Source organism: Carcharodon carcharias, chromosome 9 (genome assembly GCF_017639515.1).
Source record: "Carcharodon carcharias isolate sCarCar2 chromosome 9, sCarCar2.pri, whole genome shotgun sequence".
Lineage (NCBI taxonomy): Eukaryota > Metazoa > Chordata > Chondrichthyes > Lamniformes > Lamnidae > Carcharodon > Carcharodon carcharias.
Genome location: NC_054475.1, coordinates 69,193,805 through 69,217,175, shown reverse-complemented (window position 1 = coordinate 69,217,175; position 23,371 = coordinate 69,193,805). Strand labels below are relative to the sequence as shown.

General features: G+C 45.5%; 1 protein-coding gene across 1 annotated transcript in view; it reads left to right on the top strand.

Moving 5' to 3' along the window:
• Positions 1-23,371, top strand: part of LOC121282428 (CD9 antigen-like) — a 105,124-nt gene that overhangs the window by 34,514 nt on the left and 47,239 nt on the right. Inside the window, exon 2 of the mRNA XM_041196141.1 lies at positions 19,686-19,788. Coding sequence (XP_041052075.1) covers positions 19,686-19,788 — 103 coding nt within the window. The remainder of the gene's footprint in view (positions 1-19,685; positions 19,789-23,371) is intronic.

The following is a 23,371-nucleotide window of genomic DNA, read 5'->3' as shown; positions in this document are numbered from 1 at the left end:
CCGGAACACCACCACCTGGAAGTTCCCCTCCAAGTCACACACCATCCTGACTTGGAAATATATCGCCGTTCCTTCACTGTCACTGGGTCAAAATCCTGGAACTCCATCCCTAACAGCACTGTGGGTGATAAGCTTGTTCTTGTTTTTTAGTGGAATATATTTTTCTGCACTTTATATAACGCTGTTTTAAATATTTTTCATTGCTCTTCTGCATTGTTGTTTGCCAATATTGTTGCCCATTTTATTTTCCCAAGTTCTGTTCCCAGCCCCATAAAATCAGTTTTTCTCCAATGTATTATCCTAGCATTCATTACACTTAATGTCCTTCTCTGTCATCATCTTAAAGCATGTTATATTATGGTCTCTGTTGCCTAAATGTTCCCCTACTTTTACTTTACCTGTTCTTTTTCATTTCCCATTATAAGTATTAATTAATTAATTAGTTTATGTAGTTGTTAATTTAATAAAGTAAGAGCCCCAATTCTTAGTTCAACCAACTGTCTTACATTAGAGAGACAAACTAAAAGGCTGTATATTAACCAATCAAACACATACACTGTGATTTTTTTGGCCTCTCTCTACTCCTGTTATCCCACGCATCCAATGTGCTTTGCTGCACTACAGAATTAAACATCCCAGGCTATAAGGTCCACAGAAGAGATCAGGAAACTGGTAGAGGGGGATTAAGGATGAAATCACTCTAATGATGAGAGAGGATGTAATGACAGATAAAGAGGCAGAGGAGACTTAATGTGTTGAATTAAGAAACAGAAAAGGAATTAAGATTGCAGTGGAAGTTGTGTATAAGACCCCTGGTGATTGCTGTGAAGTGACAGATTATATAGAGTCATAGAGGTCTACAGCACAGAAAAAGGCCCTTCAGCTAATTGAGTCTGCATCAGTTAAACAAGTACCTAACTATTCTAATCCCATTTTCCAGCACTAGGCCCATTGCCTTGTATGCCATGGCATCGCAAGTGCACATCCAAATACTTCTTAAATGTTATGAGGGTTTCTGCCTCTACCACCCTTTCAGGCAGAGAGTTTCAGATTCCCACCACCCTCTGGGTGAAAAAATTCTTCCTCACATCCCCTCTAAACCTCCTGTCCCTTACCTTAATTCTATGCCCCCTGGTTATTGATCCTTCCACCAAGGGGAAAAGTTCCTTCCTGTCCACCCTATTTAATAAAGTAAGAGCCCCAATTCTTAGTTCAACCAACTGTCTTACATTAGAGAGACAAACTAAAAGGCTGTATATTAACCAATCAAACACATACACTGTGATTTTTTTTGGCCTCTCTCTACTCATAATGCCCCTCATAATTTTATACACCTCAATCATGTGCCCTCTCAATCTCCTCTGCTCCAGGGAAAATAACCCCAGCCTATCCAATCTCTCCTCATAACTAAAACTCTCCAGGCCAGGCAACATCCTGGTAAATCTCCTCTGCACTCTCTCTAGTGCAATCACATCCTTCCTATAATGCGGATTCCAGAACTGCACACAATACTCTAGCTGTGGCCTAACCAGCGTTTCATACAGTTCTAGCATAACCTCCCTGTTCTTATATTCTATGCCTTGGCAAATAAAGGCAAGTATCCCATATGCTGACTTATCCACCTTATCTACCTTAAGGGACTGGTGGACATGCACACCAATGTCCCTCTGATCCTCAGTACTTCCCAGGGTCCTACAATTCATCGTGTATTCCCGTGCCTTGTTTGTCCTGCCCAAGTGCATCACCGCACACTTATCCAGGTTAAATTCCATTTGGCCACTGATCAGCCCATCCTCTTGTAATCTAAGACTATCCTCCTCACTATTTACCACCCCACCAATTTTCATGTCATCTGCGAATTTACTGATCAACCCTCCTGCATTCAAGTCTAAATCATTTATATATATATCACAAACAGCAAGGGACCCAACACTGATCCCTGTGGAACCCCACTGGACACAGGTATCCAGTCACAAAAAACACACCTTGACACCCTCTGCTTCCTGTCACGCAGCCAATTCTGAATCCAATTTGCCAAATTGCCTTGGATTCCATGGGCTTCGTTATCAGTCTCCCATGTGGGACTTTATCAAAAGCCTTGCTGAAGTCCAAGTAGACTACGTCAAATACATTGCCCTCATCTACACACCTGGTCACCTCTTCGAAAAATTCAATCAAATTGATCTTTAACAAAACCATGCTGACTGTCCTTGATTAATCCCTGCCTCTCCAAGTATAGGTTAACTCTGTCCCTCAGAATTGCTCCCAATGATTTCCCCACCACTGAGGTTAGACTGACTGGCCTGTAGTTCCCTGGTTTATCCCTTCCTCCCTTCTTGAATGATGGTACCACATTGGCTGTCCTCCAGCCCTCTGGCACCTCTCCTGGTGCCAGAGAGGTATTGAAAATTATTGTCAGCGCCCCTGCTATCTCCTCCCTTCACTCAACAGCCTGGGATACATTTCATCCAGGCCTGGAGATTTATCTACTTTTAAGCCTGCTGGACCACTTAGAACCCCCTCCCTTTCTATGCCAATTTCTTTAATTACATCACATATAAATGCAGAGATCAGTCCAGCATGCATCAAAACAGAATGTTTTAATGGAGATGTTACTGTCAGGTGTGGACAGAATGGCTCCCCTCTTTTATCCCATCCCTTGTTTAACTGCAAGAAGGTTTTCTTTAAAGGATATTTGCCAATTCAGTGAGTATTTAACTACTAAAGTTCTGTGACTATAAAAGGCAATCAGACAGCTTTCCTTGAGTTTTTAAAAATGAGAAGAGGATGGTATTTATTATACTTAACCCAATCTAAGTAAAAATAATAAGAAAGTTCCACCTTTCATGCGCACACATACTCAAGGTCCACACACACACCAGAAACACAGATCGTTACAGCACAAAAGGAGGCCATTCAGCCCATCATGTCTGCACCATCTCTCTGAGCAATTCACCTAATGCCATTCCCCTCCCTTCTCCCTGTAACTCTGCACATTGTTCACTTTCAATTAACAGTCTAATTGCCTTTTGAATGTCTTGATAGAACCTGCCTCCACCACACTCTCACCCGCTGTGTGAAACCATTCTTTCTCACATCGCTTTTGCTTACTTTGCCAATCATTTTAAATGTGTGCCCTCTCATTCTCGATCCTTTCACAAGTGGGAGCAGTTTCTCTTTGTCTGCTCTATCCAGACACCCTCTTGATTTTAAATACCTCTATCAATCTTCTCTTAGCCTTCTTTTCTCGCAGGAAAACAGACCTAACTTCTCCAGTCCACCTTCATAACTGAAGTTCCTCATCCCTGGGATCATTCTCGTGAATCTTTTCTGCACTCTCTCTAATGTCTTCACATCCTTCCTAAAGTGTGGCTTCCAGAACTGGACTGAGTACTCCAGCTGAGGCTGAACTAGTGTCAAATACAACTTCAACATAAGCTCCTTGCTCTTGTACTCAATGCCCCTATTAATAAAGCCTAGAATACTATATGCCTTATTAGCCACTCTCTCAACCTGTCCTGCCACCTTCAATGATTTATGCACACCTACACCCAGGTCTCTCTGCTCCTGCACCTTCTTTAGAGTTGTACCTTATTTTCAATGCCAAGTTTTGTATCACACGCAAATTTTGAAATTGTGCCCTGTTCACCAAGATCTAGGTCATTAATATATATCAGGAAAAGTAAGGGTCGCAATGCTGACCCCTGGGGAACTCCACTACAAACCTTTCTCCAGCCTGAAAAACACCCATTAACCACTACTCTTTGTTTCCTGTCACTCAGCCAATGTCATATCCATGTGGTTCTGTCCCTTTTGTTCCATGAGCTATAACCTTGCTCACAAGTCTGTTGTGTGGCACTGTATCAAATACCTTTTGGAAATCCACATTAACAGCATTGCTCTCATCAACCTTCTATGTTACCTCTTCAAAAATCCCCAGCAAGTTAGTTAAACACAATTTTCCAGTAACAAATCCATGCTGGCTTTCCTTAATTAACCCACATTTGTCCATGTGACTGTTAATTTTGTCCTGAATTCTTTGGCCGTAACTTCTGAGCTCCAGGCAGTGTATCTCGGGGGTACCCAAAGATGGGCTCCCCTCACTGCCCGGATGTTCCCACATAAGAGTTTGCATGGCAATTGCCTGGGAAGTTCAAACTTCCGATGGGTACTGGGAACCATCCGAAAGGTGATTTAAATTGCAAACTTTGGATGGTTCTGACTGGGTTACACCAATAGTTACCTAGAAAAAGTTAGAAGAATTGAGATCACTTCTAACTCCTGGTTAAGTATTGCCCAGATCCATACCAAGCCCCCACCGGACTTCCCCATCATGCCTGAGCCCTCAGGGGACTTCCCGGCACTCCTGCTCCTATCCCATTCCCCCCCCAACGGGACTCATCCCCTCTCCATGGGACACACCCGAATCCCCAGAGGACTCCCCTAAAACCCCCCTGACAGCCCCAACAGGAATTCTCCCACCCAGCCCCCCCATCCCGAGTCTATCCCCAACCCCATGGTACTCCCCCGCCCACCCATACACACTCCAACTACTGCCAGCACCCAAACCCCTAGGGGACTCCCCTCAACACCACCATCCCCCCACCCGATTACTGCCACCACCCAAACTTCCAGGGACACCCCCACAACCTACCAACCCCACCCCATCCCACATGGGACTGTTCCCCCTGCCCCCCTCACCCCCAACACTGGGGACTCCTTCCAATCCCTGAATATCACCCAGGCCCTGCCCTGCTGCCCTACCCTACTCCCAAATGACTGTCCGACAACCCCTGACTGTCCATCCACCCCCCTCCCTGCCCTTGTTGACTGGCTGACCAGCTCCCCCAACTGTCCAGCCCCCTCTCCCCACCCTGAATGCTACAACAACAACAACTTGTATTTATATAGCACTTTAATATCATAAAACATCCCAAGATGCTTCACAGGCGTGTAATTCAACATAATTTGACACTGAGCCACATGAGGAGATATTAGATCAGATAATGAAAAGCTTGGTCAAAGTGTTAGGTTTCAGGGAGTGTTTTAAAGGAGGAGAGTGAGGTGGATAGGTGTATAGAGGGAATTCCAGAGCTTGGGATGCAGGCAACTGAAGATGCAGCCACCAGTAGCGGAGAGATTAAAATCAGGGATGTTCAAAAAGCCAGAATTAGATGAGTGCAGATATCAAAGGATTATGGGGCTGAAGGAGATTACAGAAATAGGGCCACAGGGTGATTTGAAAACTAGGAGAATTTTAACACCTAAGATGAAAATGCACTGAATGCTCTCTGTAGCTTTAATGTAATTTCTATAACAGGATGTTGAAAACTGTACAAAGGAAGCAAATTATGGGCTAAGCAATGTTTTGTAAAAATCTATTATTACTTATTAACAATTGGATCCTATGACCCTCATTATAAAACTGAAGGTCTATATCTGTCATTTATGTACCTGCACCTTGAACTTACTGCAAATTCTGTATTCGAATTCCTGGGCGACTGGTCAGCCACACACTTGACTGAACACTCCTATTCCTTAATTCCTACCTTACAGTCTTCCACATGAAGCTGCCTCTGATAACCACCCACTGAATTTTCCAATTTGGCACTATGGGCAGAATTTTTAGCTTGACTTGCAGGTGCATGCCTGCCTGCTCGAGCCCGTTGATGTCAGCCGAGCGTGCTGACATCAACGTGCACTCTCGCGATATTTCACTAGGCGGGCGCATGATGAAGACGGAGGTATGCCCGCCATTAAGTGGCCGGTTAAGGCCCTTGAGAGACCAATTGTCTCAGACCTTACTGAGCCCGTGCAGTTATCAGGCTATCACACGGGCAAAACAGTCAGGCCACAATTATCAAAACCACATCCACGGGCGGGATTAGAGGGGCCAATGGCCTTGTCAATGCAATTAGTGAGGAGTTCAGGATATCACTTGTTGCTGATTGCTTCTGTGAACAGGACAGCTTCATCTCACTTCAGAGCTTCATTCAGAATATTTAGAGGCTTCAGTTCAGGACTCAGGGTTGTCTTCCATGCCCCCGGAGGATTCACAGCACGTGGGGCCTTCCAGGTGTCAGACAGTCTTCCCTTACCCTGAGAATGGGGATTGTGGTCTCCGTTGGAGGCACCTCCTCTGAGGAGGAAGAGAGGGGTGGAAGGGAGAGGAGGCCAGGTGTCCCCATTCAGCTTTCAGGAGAGGGACCAGTGGGAGGAGAGATGCAGGCACAAGGGGTGCAGGGCCAGCAGGTCGTCCAAGGCGGAAGGGGCTGCAGAAGATGCCAATATCCTGCTCGCAGGGTTTACAGGCGGCGATGCAGCTACCTCAATATGTCTGAGGTGCAATGCCAAATGAGGCGCCGCCTCTTCAGGGAGACCATGACTTCCATCTGTCAGAGGATCGGCCCTGAGATCAGCTCCAACTGTGTGGGTGGGCACCCCATGCCAGTGGCTCTGAAGGTTACAGTGGCACTCAACTCCTATGCCTCTGGCTCTTTCCAGGGTTCAGTGGGGGATCTGTGTGGAGTCTCCCAATCAGTTGTCCACAGTTGCGTCAAGCTGGCAACAGAAGCTCTGTTCAAGCGGGTTTTGACTTTCATTCATTACTATACAGAACAAGACCAGCCAGGCTGAGTAAGCCAGAGGTTTTGCAGCAATTGCTGGGTATCCTCATGACCAGGGTGCCATCGACTGCACACATGTGGCCATCAAGGTGCCAGCGGGTGAGCCCAGTGTCTTTGTCAACAGGAATGGATTCCACTCCATGAACGAGCAGATAGTGTGTGACCACAGGATGCTGATTCTCCAAGTCTGCACAATGTACCCTGGCAGCTCCCATGACACTTACATTCTGAGACGCTTCCTTGTACCAGGGCTCTTCAGTGCTCCAGCCCGGCTGGATGGATGGCTGCTGGGTGACAAGGGCTATCCCCTCAGAAGGTGGCTCATGATGCCTCTCTGCCACCCAGCACAGAAGCCGGGCAGCAGTACAACAGGAACCATGTCTCCACAAGGGCTGTGGAGGGAACCTCAAGATGTGCTTCCGATGCCTGGACCATTCAGGGGGTGCACTACAATACCCCCCAGAGCGTGTGTCACTGATAGTGGTTGCATTCTGCACTCTCCGCAATCTGGCACTGGCAAGGGAGGACCCACTGGAGGAAGAGGATCTTGAGGCAGCTGCACAGGCAACCGATGATGAGTCCAGTGGTGAGTCCGAGGATGAGCACGGTCAGGAGAACGCTGAGGATGTGGACACTGACCTGGGTAATCTCCAGGGAGACAGGGACACCTGGAAGGCTTTGATCCAACGCTCCTTCAGCTGGGCTACCAGATAAGAACACCCACCACATGCCAGGACCACAGGCTCCATACTCAATCCCTGACAGGACCAGTTCCTTGGTCAACAACATACACTATGTGCCAGTGCAATAAAGTTTAAGGAGAAACATGTCCATCATAACATCATGGCTTACCCTGCATCTGCAGAACAGATGAAGCATCCAGAGGCCAATAGCACAAAATAACATCTCATTTACTTGTGAATGTGAAAATTGCTGAAATCAACATTCACCAGTGTTTTACGTTACACCATTAAAAGAAAAGAAAAATGGGGAAAACAAATATCACACGTGATCAGGCCGTGTTGTGCTTAAGGTGCTTTAAGCTTGTGCTTATGAGTGCTACATCTAGATGCTCCCCCCTCGCTGGCACCAGCATTGGAGACAGGCTGCTCACTCTGCTGTCTTATTGGCCTTGGTGACCTTGGCGGGCATCCTCTGGCCCGTGGAATCTGATCTGGTCCCACCTGGGAGGGAGTGGCCAGTGCCAGGGCTGGCATCTCCCCAGTCACTGCAATCTCATCAGCTGCCATGGTCACTGGCAGAGGGGCGGAGGAGCTGCTGCCGTCATCCAGAGTGCCCTGAGAGGAGCCCACAGAGACGACAGGTAGCTCATGCGCCGACATGAGGTCACTTTGGACCTCCTTAACTTACCATTGATGGATGGGCACCTAGCTGGGATACTGGGTGCCCAATCCATCTCCCACACTGACACTGACCACCTGAGGTCATTGCTGGTGTGAGGTCTTGCAGGTCTGAGTGCAATTCCAGGAACTCCTGATTGAGTCTCTGGAGGAATCTCTCCATGAGAGTCACCACTCTGTCCATGGAGGAGGCATGAGGGTCATTGCATTGTTCACACTCCGCAAGGACTCCTCCACAATGGACACTGTGGCAAGCATTCCATCATGTATCCCTGCCAGATCCTCCCACACAGCCTCCTGGACACCCAGCATCTGCTGCCTCATGAATGTCTCCAGAGGCTCATCATCAGCCATTGATTGAGCATAGGCTTGGCCTCCAGCAGTCCTCTGATGGTCAGCACCCTGGGCACTCTCTGCCTCTGCCTGTACCTCAAACGAGTGTGAAGTGCCCTCACCAGTGTACAGACTACACGATAATGTTATGCCCACCGAGGTGCTGGTATCTGCGCTAGTGCCTGCTTGACAGAGAGGGTGTAATGCTGGTGTGTGCTGAGCAGGGTGGTCCTCAGGGGTCAGGGGTGCGCCTTCAGATTCCTTAGAATGAAAGGCTGCTGCTGAGCCTGAAAGGGAGAAGGAAGACATGTCATTAGTTTAAGTCATTAGGCTGTCAGTGTGTATGCCTGGCACCCTGACGAGACAGAGATCTGCATCATGGTGCCCTCGTCTTTCCATCATCAATGGGGATTCCAGGTTCGAGGCTCACATCAATATAGAGACTACACTGCAATGGTTGCAATAACCTACATTCTCACCTCAGGGCACTGCTCTCTTACCTCCCTCTGGAACCCTAACCTCACCGCAGCTGCTTGACCGAGGTGCATAGCACCTCTCCAGCTCCAGGGCCTCCTGCTCGGAATGACTGAGAATGAGGGGGTGTGGAGGTCCCCTGCCAGTCCACAACCTCTCTGCATTGTTATGGGATGTTTTCTCCTGATAGGATAGAGGAGCATTGATTAGTCCCCTCTCTACCTGCAGCGCCATTGCAGCCTGGCCAACCCCACCTGAGGAACACCTCGCAGGGCTCAGCCGAATTGTGACTCAAGGCACTCAGTCCAAGCAGCCAGGGCTCACACCATTGGCTAGCTCCTGCTTCTTGACATTTGCAACTCACACTCTAACACCTCAAAGGTCACAGGGTGGGGGGTGGGGGATGGGCAACTCTTACCTGCTCTGCAAAGTGACCCACGGTACTCACTCTTCCTGATTGGAGGAGATCGCTGAAGCGCTTCCAGCACTGCACCCATGTGTGCCTCACCACATCATGGCTGCTGACCCTGGATGCCACCTCCTCCCAGGCCTTGTTGGTAGGTAACGGGATCCGGGGGTGTGGTGGGGAGCCTTCTCCCATCCTTGGGGGCAAGTGTTTCTCTCCTAGCTGCCCATCCTCCAGGAGGGCAGCAAGGCACTCATCCGAGAAACACAGGGCTGACTGCCCCTCCGACCTGTCCTCCCACCTGCTGTGTCCACCCGCAACTTCCACTTCCTTCTGTGGCAGCCTTCCAGGGGCTGTCAAGGCTGCTTTTGAATCGGCTGCCAGTCGTCCTTGGACCCAGTGGACATCATGCCCCCACTCCCACCCGCCCCTTCTCGCTCATTCACAAGTTGCATAATCCGCTGGACAGGCCTTAATTGACTCATTTGTGTAAAATCACGGAGCACTGCGATTGGGGGCGGCTTCCTGATGGCCCCACCAATCCCACACACCAAGGGCAAAATCCTGCCCTATCTCCCCAAAGTTCCAATCACTGTTTGTCCAAACACCTGTTTCTGTGCTCACAAGATTTCAAGATTGTTCCAAGCTTCAAATCAGGCTGAACTCACTGCCCTCAGTAACCATCCAGCAAGGGAAATTGATGGGGTTAAACTGTTTATACTTCAATGCAAGGAGTATTACAAACAAGGTAGATGAGTTAAGGGCACAGGCAAGATACATGGCAGCAGGATGTCATTGCTATAACGGACACCTGGCTAAAGGAGGGACAAAACTGGCAGCTTAATATCCCTGGTTATAGAGTCTTCAGACATGATAGAGTAGGAGATAAAAAAGGAGGGGGGTGGGTAGCACTAATGGTTAAAGAATCAATTCCAGTTGTGAGAAGGGATGATATACTAAATGGGTCAGCAAACGGGGCTTTACGGATTGAGCTTAGAAATAAAAAATGGGCAGTCACACTACTGGGAGTATACTACAGACCCTCAAATAGTGAAAGGGAGATAGAGGAACAAATATGTAGGCAAATTTCTACTTGTAAGAACAAGAGGATAATAATAGAAGGAGACTTCAACTATCCTAATATCAACTGGGATTCAAACAATATAAAGGGCACTGAGGGAGAAAATTCATGCAGTGTGTCCAGGAAAATTTTTTCAACAAATTAGTGACAAACCCAACGAGAGGAGATGCAATTCTAGACCTAGTCTTGGGGAACGAAGAAGGGCAAGTGGGTGAAGTGACAGTTGGCAACAATATTGGGGACAGTGATCACAATTCAGTTAGATTTAGCATTACCATGGAAAAGGACAGAGATAAGGCAGGAGTAAAAGTCTTGAACTGGGAGGAGGCAAATTTTGCAGAAATGAGAAGGGACTTGGCTGAGGTGGACTGGACAGCACTGCTGGAGGATAAAATAGTGGTAAACCAGTGGGATGCATTAAAAAGCGAGATCCTAATTGTACAAAGTAGACATGTCCCGTACTAAAATAAGAGTGGTACTGCCAAATCTAGACCTCCCTCATTGTCTAGAGGAATACAGGGGAAGATCAAACAGAAAAAGAAAGCGTACGAAAGGCACAAAGAACTAAGCACTGCAGACAGCCTAGACAAATATAGGAAGTGCAAGGACGAAGTAAAAAAGGAAATAAGGAAATCAAAGAGAGGGCATGAGAAAAGATAAGTAAGTAAAGTTAAAGATAACCCAAAGATTAATGCTAAAAGGTTAGTTAAGGAAAAAGTGGGACCTATCAGAGATGAAGATGGAAACTTGTGTGTAGATGCAGAGGCTGTGGGAAGGGCTTTGAATGAATATTTTGTCTCCGTGTTTACAAAGGAAAGGGAGGATGTAGATACAGTAGTCCAGGAGGAACACTATGGGATATTGGATGGGATAGTCATAAAGAGAGAGGAAGTACTCAAAGAGTTGAAATCCTTGAAAGTTGATAAGTCACCAGGGCCAGACGGATTGTTTCCGAGGCTGCTGAAGAAAGTCAGGGAGGAGATAGCAGATGCTCTGAGGGTGATTTTCCAATCTTCACTAGATACAGGAGAGGTACCGGAGGACTGGAGAAATGCAAAAGTAATTCCATTGTTTAAAAAGGGATCAAAGGAAATGCCCAACAGTGATAGGCCAGTAAGTCTTACATCGGTGGTGAGAAAATTAGTAGAATCAATCCTGAGAGATAGGATTAACTGTCATGTGGAAAGGCATGGACTAGTCAGGGATGGTCAGCATGGATTTGTTAAAGGAAGGTCTTGCCTCACAAATTTGATTGAATTCTTTGAGGAAGTAACAAGAAGAGTTGATGAAGGTAGTACAGTGGATGTTGTGTGCATGGTTTTAAGCAAGGCATTTGACAAGGTCTCAAATGGCAGATTGGTCAGGAAAGTAAAAGCCCATGGGATTCAGGGTAATGTGGCAAACTGGATACAAGGCTGGTTTTGTAACAGGAAACAAAGGGTAATGGTCAATGGATGCCCTTGCAAATGTTGTCTCAAGTGGTGTTCCACAGAGCTTGGTGTTGGGACCCTTGCTGTTTGTGTTATATATTAACAATTTGGACGTGAATGTGGGGGACATGATTGGGAAATTTGCAGATGACACAAAGATTGGCTGAGTAGTGGTTAGTGTAGAGGATAACCATAATCTCCAAAACGATATAGATGGATTGGTGGAGTGGGCGGTAAAGTGGCAGATGGATTTTAACATAGAGAAGTGTGAGGTCATACATTTAGGGAGGTCAAACAGTTACAGGGATTACACAATAAATGGGAATATACGAAGAGGGGTAGATGGAGTGGCGTACAAGTACACAGGTCCCTGAAGGCAGCAGTTCAAGTAGACAAGATTGTAAAGAAGGCATATGGAATGCTCTCCTTCATTGGCAGAGGTATAGAATATAAAAGTAAGGATATAATGTTGGAATTGTATAAAACACTGGTGAGGCCACAACTGGAGCATTGTGTGCAGTTCTGGTCACCACATTACAGGAAGGATGTAATAGCTCTGGAGAGAGTGCAGAGGAGGTTTACAAGAATGTTGCCAGGGTTAGAAAAGTGTAGCTACGAGGAGAGATTGGATAGGTTGGGGATATTTTCCTTAAAACAAAGAAGGCTGAAAGGTGACTTGATTGAGGTGTACAAAATTATGAGGGGAATAGATAGAGTGGACAGGATAAAATTGTTTCCCTTGGTGGACAATTCTAGAACCAGGGGATATAGATTCAAGATAAGTGGCAGAAGGTGTAGGGGGAACATGAGGAAGAATTCTTTTACACAGAGGCTAGTGGGTGTCTGGAATTCGCTGCCCAAACTGGTGGTAGAGGCAGAAATTCTAATCTCTTTAAAAAAGTACCTGGACCTGCACCTTTAGTGCTGTAAGCTGCAAGGCTATGGGCCGGGCGCAGGAAGGTGGAATTAGAAAGAGCATCTGGGTGTCCTTGGGCTGGCATGGACAGGGTGGGCCGAATGGCCTCCTTCTGTGCTGTAACATTTCTATGGTTCAATGGATTAAACCCATGATCCTTTATTTGGTCATTATCACATTGCAGTTTGTGGGATCTTGCTGTATGGATATTGGCTACATTGGAACAGTGACTACATTTCAAATGCACTTCATGACACATCCGATGTTCGTGACAAACATTTTATGAATATATGTTTTTCTTTGAGCCGGTAACCTGTGACCTAAGGCTGTTGACCCCACAGAATGGTAACAGCACAGAAAGGGGCCGGCCATTGGGCTTGTCTTGTCTGTGCTGGCAGATGTTGTGACCTGCGAGTTGTGACCTTCATAAAGGCACTGAGTCAGTGGCCAGAATTTTCCCATTGGCGATTTGGGGGTGGGGCCTGCTCGCCGATGGGAAAATGACATGGGATGACATCGGGAGGAACCCCCGATGTCATCCTGGTCCATTTAAATATTGAGGAAGGCAGGCGGACAACGAAATCAGCTGTCTGCCCGCCAACCTGTCAATGGCCAATTGAGGCAATTGACAGGATAATTAAAGTAATTAAAAGACCTGGCCATCCAACCTTAAGTCTGGCAGGCAGGCCAGGAGCCCCAGTGGGCTTCTGATAATACATGAAACCTCATCCACTGGCGGGATGAGGTTTCATGTCCCTTTTTAAAAACTTTAATAAATGTAATGTTATATTTATTAACATGTCCCATTTCATGTGGCATTGTCACTTGAGGGGGACATGTTAATAATATTTTTATTTTTCTATTTTTTGAGTTTTTTAGATTGTCACTAATCTTCCTGAGGCAGCACTTAATCTCAGGGAGCAGTGTGCTCTCTCACGCATGCGCGAAAGCACGCACTTTGACAGCTGGGGATTTCCTCCTCCCCCCTGCACAGGAAGTGCATAGCACTTCCTGTCGGGCAGGCTGCTGGGCAGCCCTTAATTGGCCCGCCCACTCAAAATGGCGGCCGGCCCTGTTTCGGCGGTGGGGGTCAGCTGTCCGCCCACCACCAAGCCGGTGGGGCCCACACGCCCACCAAGGGCAAAATTCTGCCCAGTATGTGGGTTTCAGTCAGAGAAAGTAACTGCTGACTGGGTGGGACTAGTGCCACTTGTAAAATGAAAACAGGAAATGGTGGAAAGCGAACAGCTCCAGTTGGTGTTTGCAATGGCTGTGAATGGTCATGGAAAATTAGACTGCTATTTTCGTAAAATCTGGGAGAGGAGCAGGCTTCACATACCACATAGCACAGAGACAATTAACATCTTGACTTCCACACCACAAAGGCAAACTGTAAAATGAAGTATGAGTGAGGCGAAGGGATCATACTGGACAAAAGTGGGGATTGTAAAGATATCAGACATAAGAACAGTAAGACAATAGAGAATAAGTGGCAGATTGCAAATTAAAGCAGCACCTGGAAAACAATGAATCAATTAGATTAGCCCAATAACAAACTCTCTCATCTTTTTAATAAACTATTGGAATGTTCAAAGTTTAAAAGTGGGTGAGGTAGCCTCTTGGGGAGTGTATCTCCCAGACTCTATCTTGGGGAATCTGTTTCCTCTGGTGTGTGGAGCATAGAGTGAACATAAAACAATGTTAAAGTTGGGAATTTGTGGAGAGGGAGAAGGAGATGAAGTTTTTATTCATTTTGTTTTACCTTCAGTATCTGGTGAGACTTTGTTGTCTCTGAACTAGGAGACTAACTTTATTAAATCAGTGATCAATTAACTGTCCAAATAAATAAAATTAAATAGATATGGCTAGGGCAGCTATTGTGCTGGAACTGCACAAGTGGGAGTCTGTGGAGAGTATTGTGATCCTGGATAACCACATCCACAGTAAGTGGCTGCAGCTTCAGGAACTTCAGCACAAAGTTGTTGAGGGGGCGGTGAAGGTGTCATGGTTTTGTCTCTGGACTAATAACTCAGAGACCCAGGGTAATGCTCTGGGAACCTGGATTCCAATCCCACCATGGCAAACGGTGGAATTTGAATTCAATAAAAATCTGGAATTAAAAGTCTAATGATGATCATGAAGCCATTGTTGATTGTTGTAAAAACCCATCTGGTTCACTATAGCCCTTTAGGGAAGGAAATCTACCACCCTTACCTGGCTTATTACATGTGACTGCAGACCCACAGTAATATGGCTGATTCTTAAATGCCCTCTGAAGCCACTCGGTTGTAACAAACTGCTAAACAGTCACAAAAAAGAAATGAAACTGGACGGACCACCTGGCATCGATCTAGGCACTGGAAACAGCAATGGCAGTCTCAGTCCTGTCGACCCTGCAAAGTTCTCCTAAGGAGGTAGTAAGTAATTGCCTGAGTATGTCCTACATCGGGCCAGTGCCGAAATTGAGGGAGATGTCTCACAGGCTAGTCAAGCAACAGCCTGACACAGTCATCCTCACGGAATCATATCTTACAGATAATGTGCCAGATACCACCATCACCACCCCTGGATATGTCCTGTCCCACTGGCAGGACAGGCCCAGCAGAAGTGGCAGCACTGTGGTATACAGTCGGGAGGGAGTTGCCTCATCGAAATCAACTCTGGACCCCATGAAGTCTCATGGCATCAAGTCAAATATGAAACCTCCTGCTGATTACAACATACCACCCTCCCTCAGCTGATGAATCCATGTTGAACATCATTGGAGGAAGCTCTGAGGGTGGCAAGGATGCAGAATGTACTCTGGGTGGGGGGACTTCAATGTCCACCGCCAAGAGTGGCTCGATAGCACCACTACTGACTGAGCTGGCCAAGTCCTAAAGGACATAGCTGCTAGACTGGATCTGCAGCAGGTGGTGAGAGAACTAACAAGAGGGAAAAACTTATCCTCACAAAACTTCCCTGCCACAGATGCATCAGTCACATTCACTATTTTCCAATCTGATGGGATCTTTTTAGAATTTAGGGAATTTTGGAAAATTAAAACCAATGCATCTACTATCTTGGCAGCTGCTTCTTTCCAGACTCTAGGATGAAGTCCACCAGGACCTGGGGACTTGTCAGCTTTTAGTTTTAATAATTTTCTCAGTACCTTTCCCTGGTGATTGTAATTGTTTTAAGTTCCTCCCTCCCTTTCACTTCCTGATTCACAATTATTTCTGGGATGTTATTTGTATCCTCTACAGTGAAGACAGAAGCAAAATACTTGTTCAATTCATCCACCATTTCCTTATTTTCCATTATTAATTCCCCAGACTCACTCTCTGGAGGACCGACACTCGCCTTACTTACTCTTTTCCTTTTTAAATACCGATAGAAATTCTTACTATCCATTTTTATATTTCTAGCTAGCTTTCTCTTGTACTCTAATTTTTCCCCCCTTATTAATCTTTTAGTCATTCTTTGTTGTTCTTTATATTCTATCCAATTTTCTGACCTGCTACTCATCTTTGTAGAATTATACACTTTCTCTTTCAACTTGATACCATGATTAGCTTCTTTAGTTTGCCACGGATGGTGTGTCCTTCTCTTAGAGTCCTTCTTCCTCACTGGAATGTATTTTTTGTGAGTATTTTGAAATTTTTCCTTAAATGTCTGACACTGCATCCCTACTGACCTATCCCTTAACCTAATTTCCCAGTTCATTTTTGCCAGCTCTGTTTTTATACCCTCATAATTGCCTTTACTTAAGTTTAAAACACTAGTCTTAGATCCATTCTTTTTTCCCTCAAAGTGAATGAGAAACTCAAACATATTATGATCACTGCTACCTGGGGGCATCATTATAAGGTCATTAATTAATCCTGTCTCATTGAACATTACCAAGTCTAGTATCACCTATTATCTGGTTAGAGCAAATCTGCTCTAAGAAACTGTCCTGAAAACACTCTATGAACTCATCATCCAGGCTACCATTGCCAATCAAATTTGTCCAATCTATATGTAGATTAAAATCATTCATGATTATCTCCATACTTTTCTTTTTGTATACTTTGTATGGTTACTGTTAGGGGGCCTGTAAACCACTCCTACAATTGATTTTCTCACCTTTACTAGTTCTTATCTCCACCCAAACTGATTCCATATCTTGAAGTCCAGAACTAAGGTTGACTCTCTCTGTTATACCAACGTTATTCTTAATTAACAGAGCTACCCCTCCACCTTTTCCTAGCTTCCTGACCTTCCTAAATGTCATGTACTCTTGAATATTCAGGTTCCAGTCTTTATCAGCCTGCAGCTATGTCTCTAATGGCTATCAGATCATAAATATTTATTGATGTTTGCGCTGTTAGTTCATCTGTTTTATTATGAATGCAAAGTTCATTCAGAGACATAAGAACATTATAACAAGGAACAGGAGTAGGCAAATTCAGCCCCTCGAGCCTGCCCCACCATTCAATACAATCATGGCTGATCTCATTCCGGCTCAACTCCAATTTCTCACCCTCTCCCCATAACCTTTCAACCCGTTACTAATTAAAACTCTGCCGCTCTCATCCTTAAATTTATCTAGCGTCATGGCATCCACTGCACTCAGAGGTAGTGAATTCCACAGATTCACGACCCTTTGAGAAAAGTAATTCCTCCTCATCTTTGATTTAAATCTACCACTCCTTAGCCTAAAACTATAGCCTCTCATTCTAGAATGCCCCACAAGGGGAAACATCTGCTCCACGTCTATTTTGTCTGTCTCCTTTAGCATCTTATATACCTCAATTACATCTCCTCTCACCCTTCTAAACTCCAGCGAGTATACGCCTAAACTGCTCAATCTCTCCTCATAAGACACTCCCCATATCTCTGGAATCAATCTAGAGAACCTCCTCTGAACCGCCACCAATGCAACTACATCCTTCCTCAAGTAAGGGGACCAAAACTGTGCACAGTACTCCAGGTGCGGTCTCACCAATGCCTTGCACAGTTGCAACAACACTTACCTATTTTTATACTCTATTCCTTTTGCAATAAATGCCAAAATTCCATTTGCCTTCCTTATTACCTGCTGTACCTGCATATTAGCTTTCAGCGATTCATGCATGAGGACACCCAGATCCCTCTGTACTGAAGCATTCTGAAGTTTCTCTCCATTTAAATAATAAGCCGCATTTTTATTCTTCTGACCAAAGTGGATAACCTCACACTTATCCACGTTAAACTCTAACAAATTTTGGCCCATTCACCTAACCTGTCCATGTTCATTTGTAAATTTCTTATTTCTTCATTGCAACTTACTTTCCCAGCTATTTTGGTGTCATCTGCAAATTTAGCTATGGTACCTTCTATTCCTGAATCCAAGTCATTAATATAGATTGTAAATAGTTGGGGCCCAAGGACCGAACCCTGTGGCACCCCACTAGTTAGCTTGCCATCCAGAAAAAGACCCATTTATCCCAACCCTCTGCTTTCTGTTGGTTAGCCAATTCTCTATCCAAGCTAATGTATTACCCGTAACTCCGTGATCTTATCTTTTGTATTAATCTTTTGTGCGGCACCTTATCAAAGGCCTTCTGAAGTCCAGATATATACATCTACAGGATCCCAGAGCCTTTTTGTAACCTCTGGCCTTATCCCCTGGTGCACTCTCAGGATTGTACATTTGGTCCCTTGCTGCCGTGCTCTGATCATAATTTCCCTAATTCCTACCTTGCTCTTTTGTCTTCTCTATTTAATTTATCATATTTTTCCGAACTTGATCCCTCAACCCCACTTTTAATTTAAAGCCCTCTCTACCCCTTTGGTTATATGACTCACCAGGACACTGGGTCCCAGCTGGGTTCAGGTGGAGACCGTCCCAATGGTACAGCTCCCACTTTCCCGAGTACTGATGCCAGTGCCCTTCCCCACCACAGCCATCATGAAGGCAACGTGCAGAGGGGGTGAGACTCCTGATGGGGAGGGCCTTTCTCACCACCAGCCAAGCTATACCTTGGTGCTTGTTGGAAAGTTTTGGCGATGAGGCATTCTGCCAAATGACTTTGACAGTCTGCTTGGGGAACCATTCGACAGGATCCACCATCTCCTTTTCCCACAGGGCCTCTAGGACATTACGTGTCGATTACTGTCTGATGGACTTGTGGTCAAAGGTGTTTCACTGCAGAAACTTTTCCATGCGGGACAGGTGGTACGGAACGGTCCAACTATTTGGAGCATTCCTTACTGCAGACATGTTTGCCTGGATCATGCTGGTGTCCAAGAGCACCCACATTCTGCAGTCACAATGCATCATCTGCCCTGCCATCTTTATTATGTGTCAAGTAATTTATTTTCCTTAATTAATTTATAATTAATAAACATAGCTGCTCCCATTAAACTTTACTACAGCTAGTAAACCTTACTACAGCTAATAAAACCTCACAATTATGAATCGGTTACATGGGTTTTGAAGACAAATGAGCAAAATATTCACCAACCAATCACATCTCTTTTCCTATGATGTCACACTTCCACACAGCTGCTCCACTCTGGAAACACAGACTGGACGATGTTGGATTGGATAAATCTTCTAGATGGGAAGGTCACTGTCTCCGGCTCCTCTCGCTCTTCTAGATGGGGGGACACTGTCTCCGGCTCCTCTCGCTCTTCTAGGTCGGGGGGGGGGGTCACTGTCTTTGGGCCCAGGAAGACAGAGATAGACACCTTTTTGATCTCTGAGGGATATGGGGAGTGGATGGGAAAGTGGAGTTGAGGCAGAAGACCAACCATGATTGTATGTAATATTGGAGTAGGTTTGATTGGCCGAATAATCTAACCCAGTGTTCTGTGTCCTGGGAGTGTGTCTCCTCCATTACACTCAACTCACTTTTCTGTGATTCCACGTTTCTCTCACTCCCCAATACTGCCATTATACACACTTCCCATTACTCTTGCCCCTCTTTCTGGTCACTCTCTTTACTATCACTTCCCATTGCTGTCGACCCGCATTACTCCTACTCCCCAGTACTATTACTGCCATCACTCTCATTGCCCATCATTAACTATGATTCTCTTTTTGTTATCAGCTGACTGGCACAGCAGTCTTCTCACTTGGTCTGTGGCTTCGCTTTGACTCTGAGACTACCACCATATTCAGTGGTGACCATTGTCCTACATCCTTCTACATTGGTAAGTAAAGCATAGTTTGGAGTGAGTTGCTGCTGTCTAAGACATCAGGAGCGAGTTTGTAAACACTGATCATTGTGTAAGACAAGCAAACACGAGCAGGATAGGCCAGCTGGAGACAGTGGCAATGGAATATCAGCAGTAGTACCAGTAGGGTGATAGATGAACTGGAAAACTGAGATATAGCTCAGTGCAAATGGAATCCCTAGCTTCATACTGTCCAGCATTTTGACAATTCTGCCGCTGATGAATTCTGGTGTGTCAGTTGAGGCATCATCCATTACAGAATGAATAAGGGTGGAAATGGTCACTTTACTGGAGGGTCAGTATATCCAAATCTCTCAGGATTATCAGCAGTTATCATATAGTGTCTAGGGAGTGACAAAGAGGGTAGTTTAGACAGAGTGGATTATTAAATGGGATAAGGATTAAACAAGACATTGGGATTAGACTGGTAGATATTAAATTGTTGGGGGACTGAGCAGGAGAGTGGGATTAGACTGGATGGGATATTAAGAGAAATGTGGAGTGAGCAGGAGAGCAGAACTCAAATGACTGAGATATAAAATGATACAGTGAGTGTGGATAAATGAGATTGGATTGGATAGGATATTAAAATTTATGTGAGTAAGATTAGACTACATGGGATGTTCATGTGAATAAAAAGAAAACAATTTTGGCCCAAATCTTCCTGTCTCTGGATCATCAGAGATTCAACATAAAATGGAAGACCCTGTGGAAATTTTCTGGGAAGTTAAACTTCCGATGGGAAATCCCCTGTTCCCCAGGGCCCATGTCTCTGAGTCTAAGTTAGAGTCAGAGACTTCAGACAATTCCACAGTATTTATCTGGATAGTTACCAAGGAAATGTCAGATTAAAGCCCCGCAGACCACCCAACTCTGAATGAAGTCCGATCACCCTGGGCCAGGCCCAACTACCACCGGACTACCCCCCCACCAAACCACCCAACTACCCCCCCAGACCACCCAACTAACCCCCAGGCCACCCAAATACCCCAAAAGACCAGGCCCGATTACCCCCCTATGCCACCTGACTACTCCCCCCCCCATACCACCTGACTTCCCCCCCATACCACCCGACTTCCCCCCTGCCCCAGACCACCCAACAACCCCCCCCAGACAAGGCCCAATTACCCCAAGACCAGGTCTCACTAACCCTGGACCACTCATCTACCCACCACCCCACCCCAGACTATGCCAAGTACTCCAAACCACTCGACTACCCCCCTAGACTGGGCCCGACTACCCCGCCCCCAGACCAGCCAACCAATCCCCAGGCTTGACCTGACTATCCCCTAGACCAGGCCTGACTACCCCCAGACCACATGACTAAAGGGGCGTGTCCTCTCTTCCTCTGACTCTACTGTGATCCGGTGGAGTTTCACGGGAGGCACTGCACCGCCTATTTCTGCTGCAGCTGGAATCTCCTGATCCCAGAAGAAATGGGTAATCAAGTCGGGTTGGGAGAGTCTTTGTGACGGGGGCTATGTGAGTAGCACTGCCACTGACTGGAAGGCTCAGGCTACTGTCAAACAATGGTGTAAAACAGCACTTAAAACAGAGTCCAGAAAAAAAGAATATTCCACTAAAAAATAAGGACAAATAAACACTAATGTGATGTCATAGATGAATAAAGACACAAATGAAAAACTGAGGATTAGGAAAGAGAAGTACATTGACAGCAGGAGACAGCAAAGCAAGGCAGAATATGAAGATCTTACGAGAGAAATCAAAAACAATTAGGAAGGCAAAGAGGGACGAGAATATTGAGTTATTAGGGAATATAAAACAAACTAGAAAATATTTTACAGGCCCATAAATAAAGAAAATGATGGGAATACAGGATGAGGAAGTGATTGCCAGGATAAAACCAAGGCAGTGATAGTGAAATGGCTGAACTATTCAACAACTATTTCACTTCAATATTTGCCAGGGAGAGGGACATGACATCAGAGGACAAGGTTAGAAATTATACAATCATATTTACAATAAAAGGATAAATATTAAAGAAACATATCAAACAAAGAAGATCAAACTTAATTCAAACAGATTGTAGCTATGCATTTTAAAATAATCTAGGGAAGAAATAGCAGAACTGCTCGTGCACATGTTTAATGATCTATTGGAAAAGGTGTAGTGCCAGAGGACTGGCAGATAGCTAATGCTATACTGATACTTGGAAAGGGATATTTAGACCAGTCACTTAACATCAGTGGAAGGAAAAATAATGGGATGCTGACTAAAGGAGAGAATAGAGAAAAGGAAAATACAATGAATTATTGCATCGATTTCAAAAGGGAAAATCCCATTTGACTAACCTCATTGACGTGGAAAAGACTGATGCAGTGGATGTAAATTAGCTGCATTTTTAAAGGATCTTTGATAAGGTGTCCCATAATATGCCAAGGAATATGATCAGAAAATGTGGAGTCAAAGGACCAGTGGCTGGTTTCAGGACAGAAAGAAGACAGGGAGAGTAAATGTTAGTTAATCAGTCAGTCAGGAGGTGGAAAGTGGATTTACACCAGGATCAGTGCTGGGGCCACTGCTGCTCACTATCCATGTTAACGATTTAACCCGGATTAGTGCTGGAGCCACTGCTGCTCACTATCCATGTTAACGATTTAACCTGGATCAGTGCTGGGGCCACTGCTGCTCACTATCCATGTTAATGATTTAACCCGGATTAGTGCTGGAGCTACTGCTGCTCACTATCCATGTTAACGATTTAACCGGGATCAAGTGCTGGGGCCACTGCTGCTCACTATCCATGTTAATGATTTAACTGGGATCAGTGTGGGGGCCCCTGCTGCTCACTATCCATGTTAACGATTTAACTGGGATCAGTGCTGGGGCCACTGCTGCTCACTATCCATGTTAACGATTTAACCGGGCTCAGTGCTGGGGCCACTGCTGCTCACTATCCATGTTAACGATTTAACCGGGCTCAGTGCTGGGGCCACTGCTGCTCACTATCCATGTTAACGATTTAACCGGGCTCAGTGCTGGGGCCACTGCTGCTCACTATCCATGTTAACGATTTAACCGGGCTCAGTGCTGGGGCCACTGCTGCTCACTATCCATGTTAACGATTTAACCGGGATCAGTGCTGGGGCCACTGCTGCTCACTATCCATGTTAACGATTTAACTGGAATCAGTGCGGGGGCCCCTGCTGCTCACTATCCATGTCAACGATTTATTGTTTTGAAATCAAAAGTACAATTTCTATATTGTGGTCCGAGTCAACACTGAGGAAAAGTGCAATAAATTCCATCAATAAACTTACCAAATGGACATATAATTGGCAAATGAATTTCAGTGCAGGTTAAGTGTGAGGTGTTAGATTTTGGTAAGAAACTTAAGGAAGTTGCAAAGTACTTGGAAAATAAAAATCTAAATGGGGTAGAGAATCTGCGAGAACAATTACACAAATCGCTAAAACTAGTGATAAAAACAAAAAACTGTGGATGCTGGAAATCCAAAACAAAAACAGAATTACCTGGAAAAACTCAGCAGGTCTGGCAGCATCGGCGGAGAAGAAAAGAGTTGATGTTTCGAGTCCTC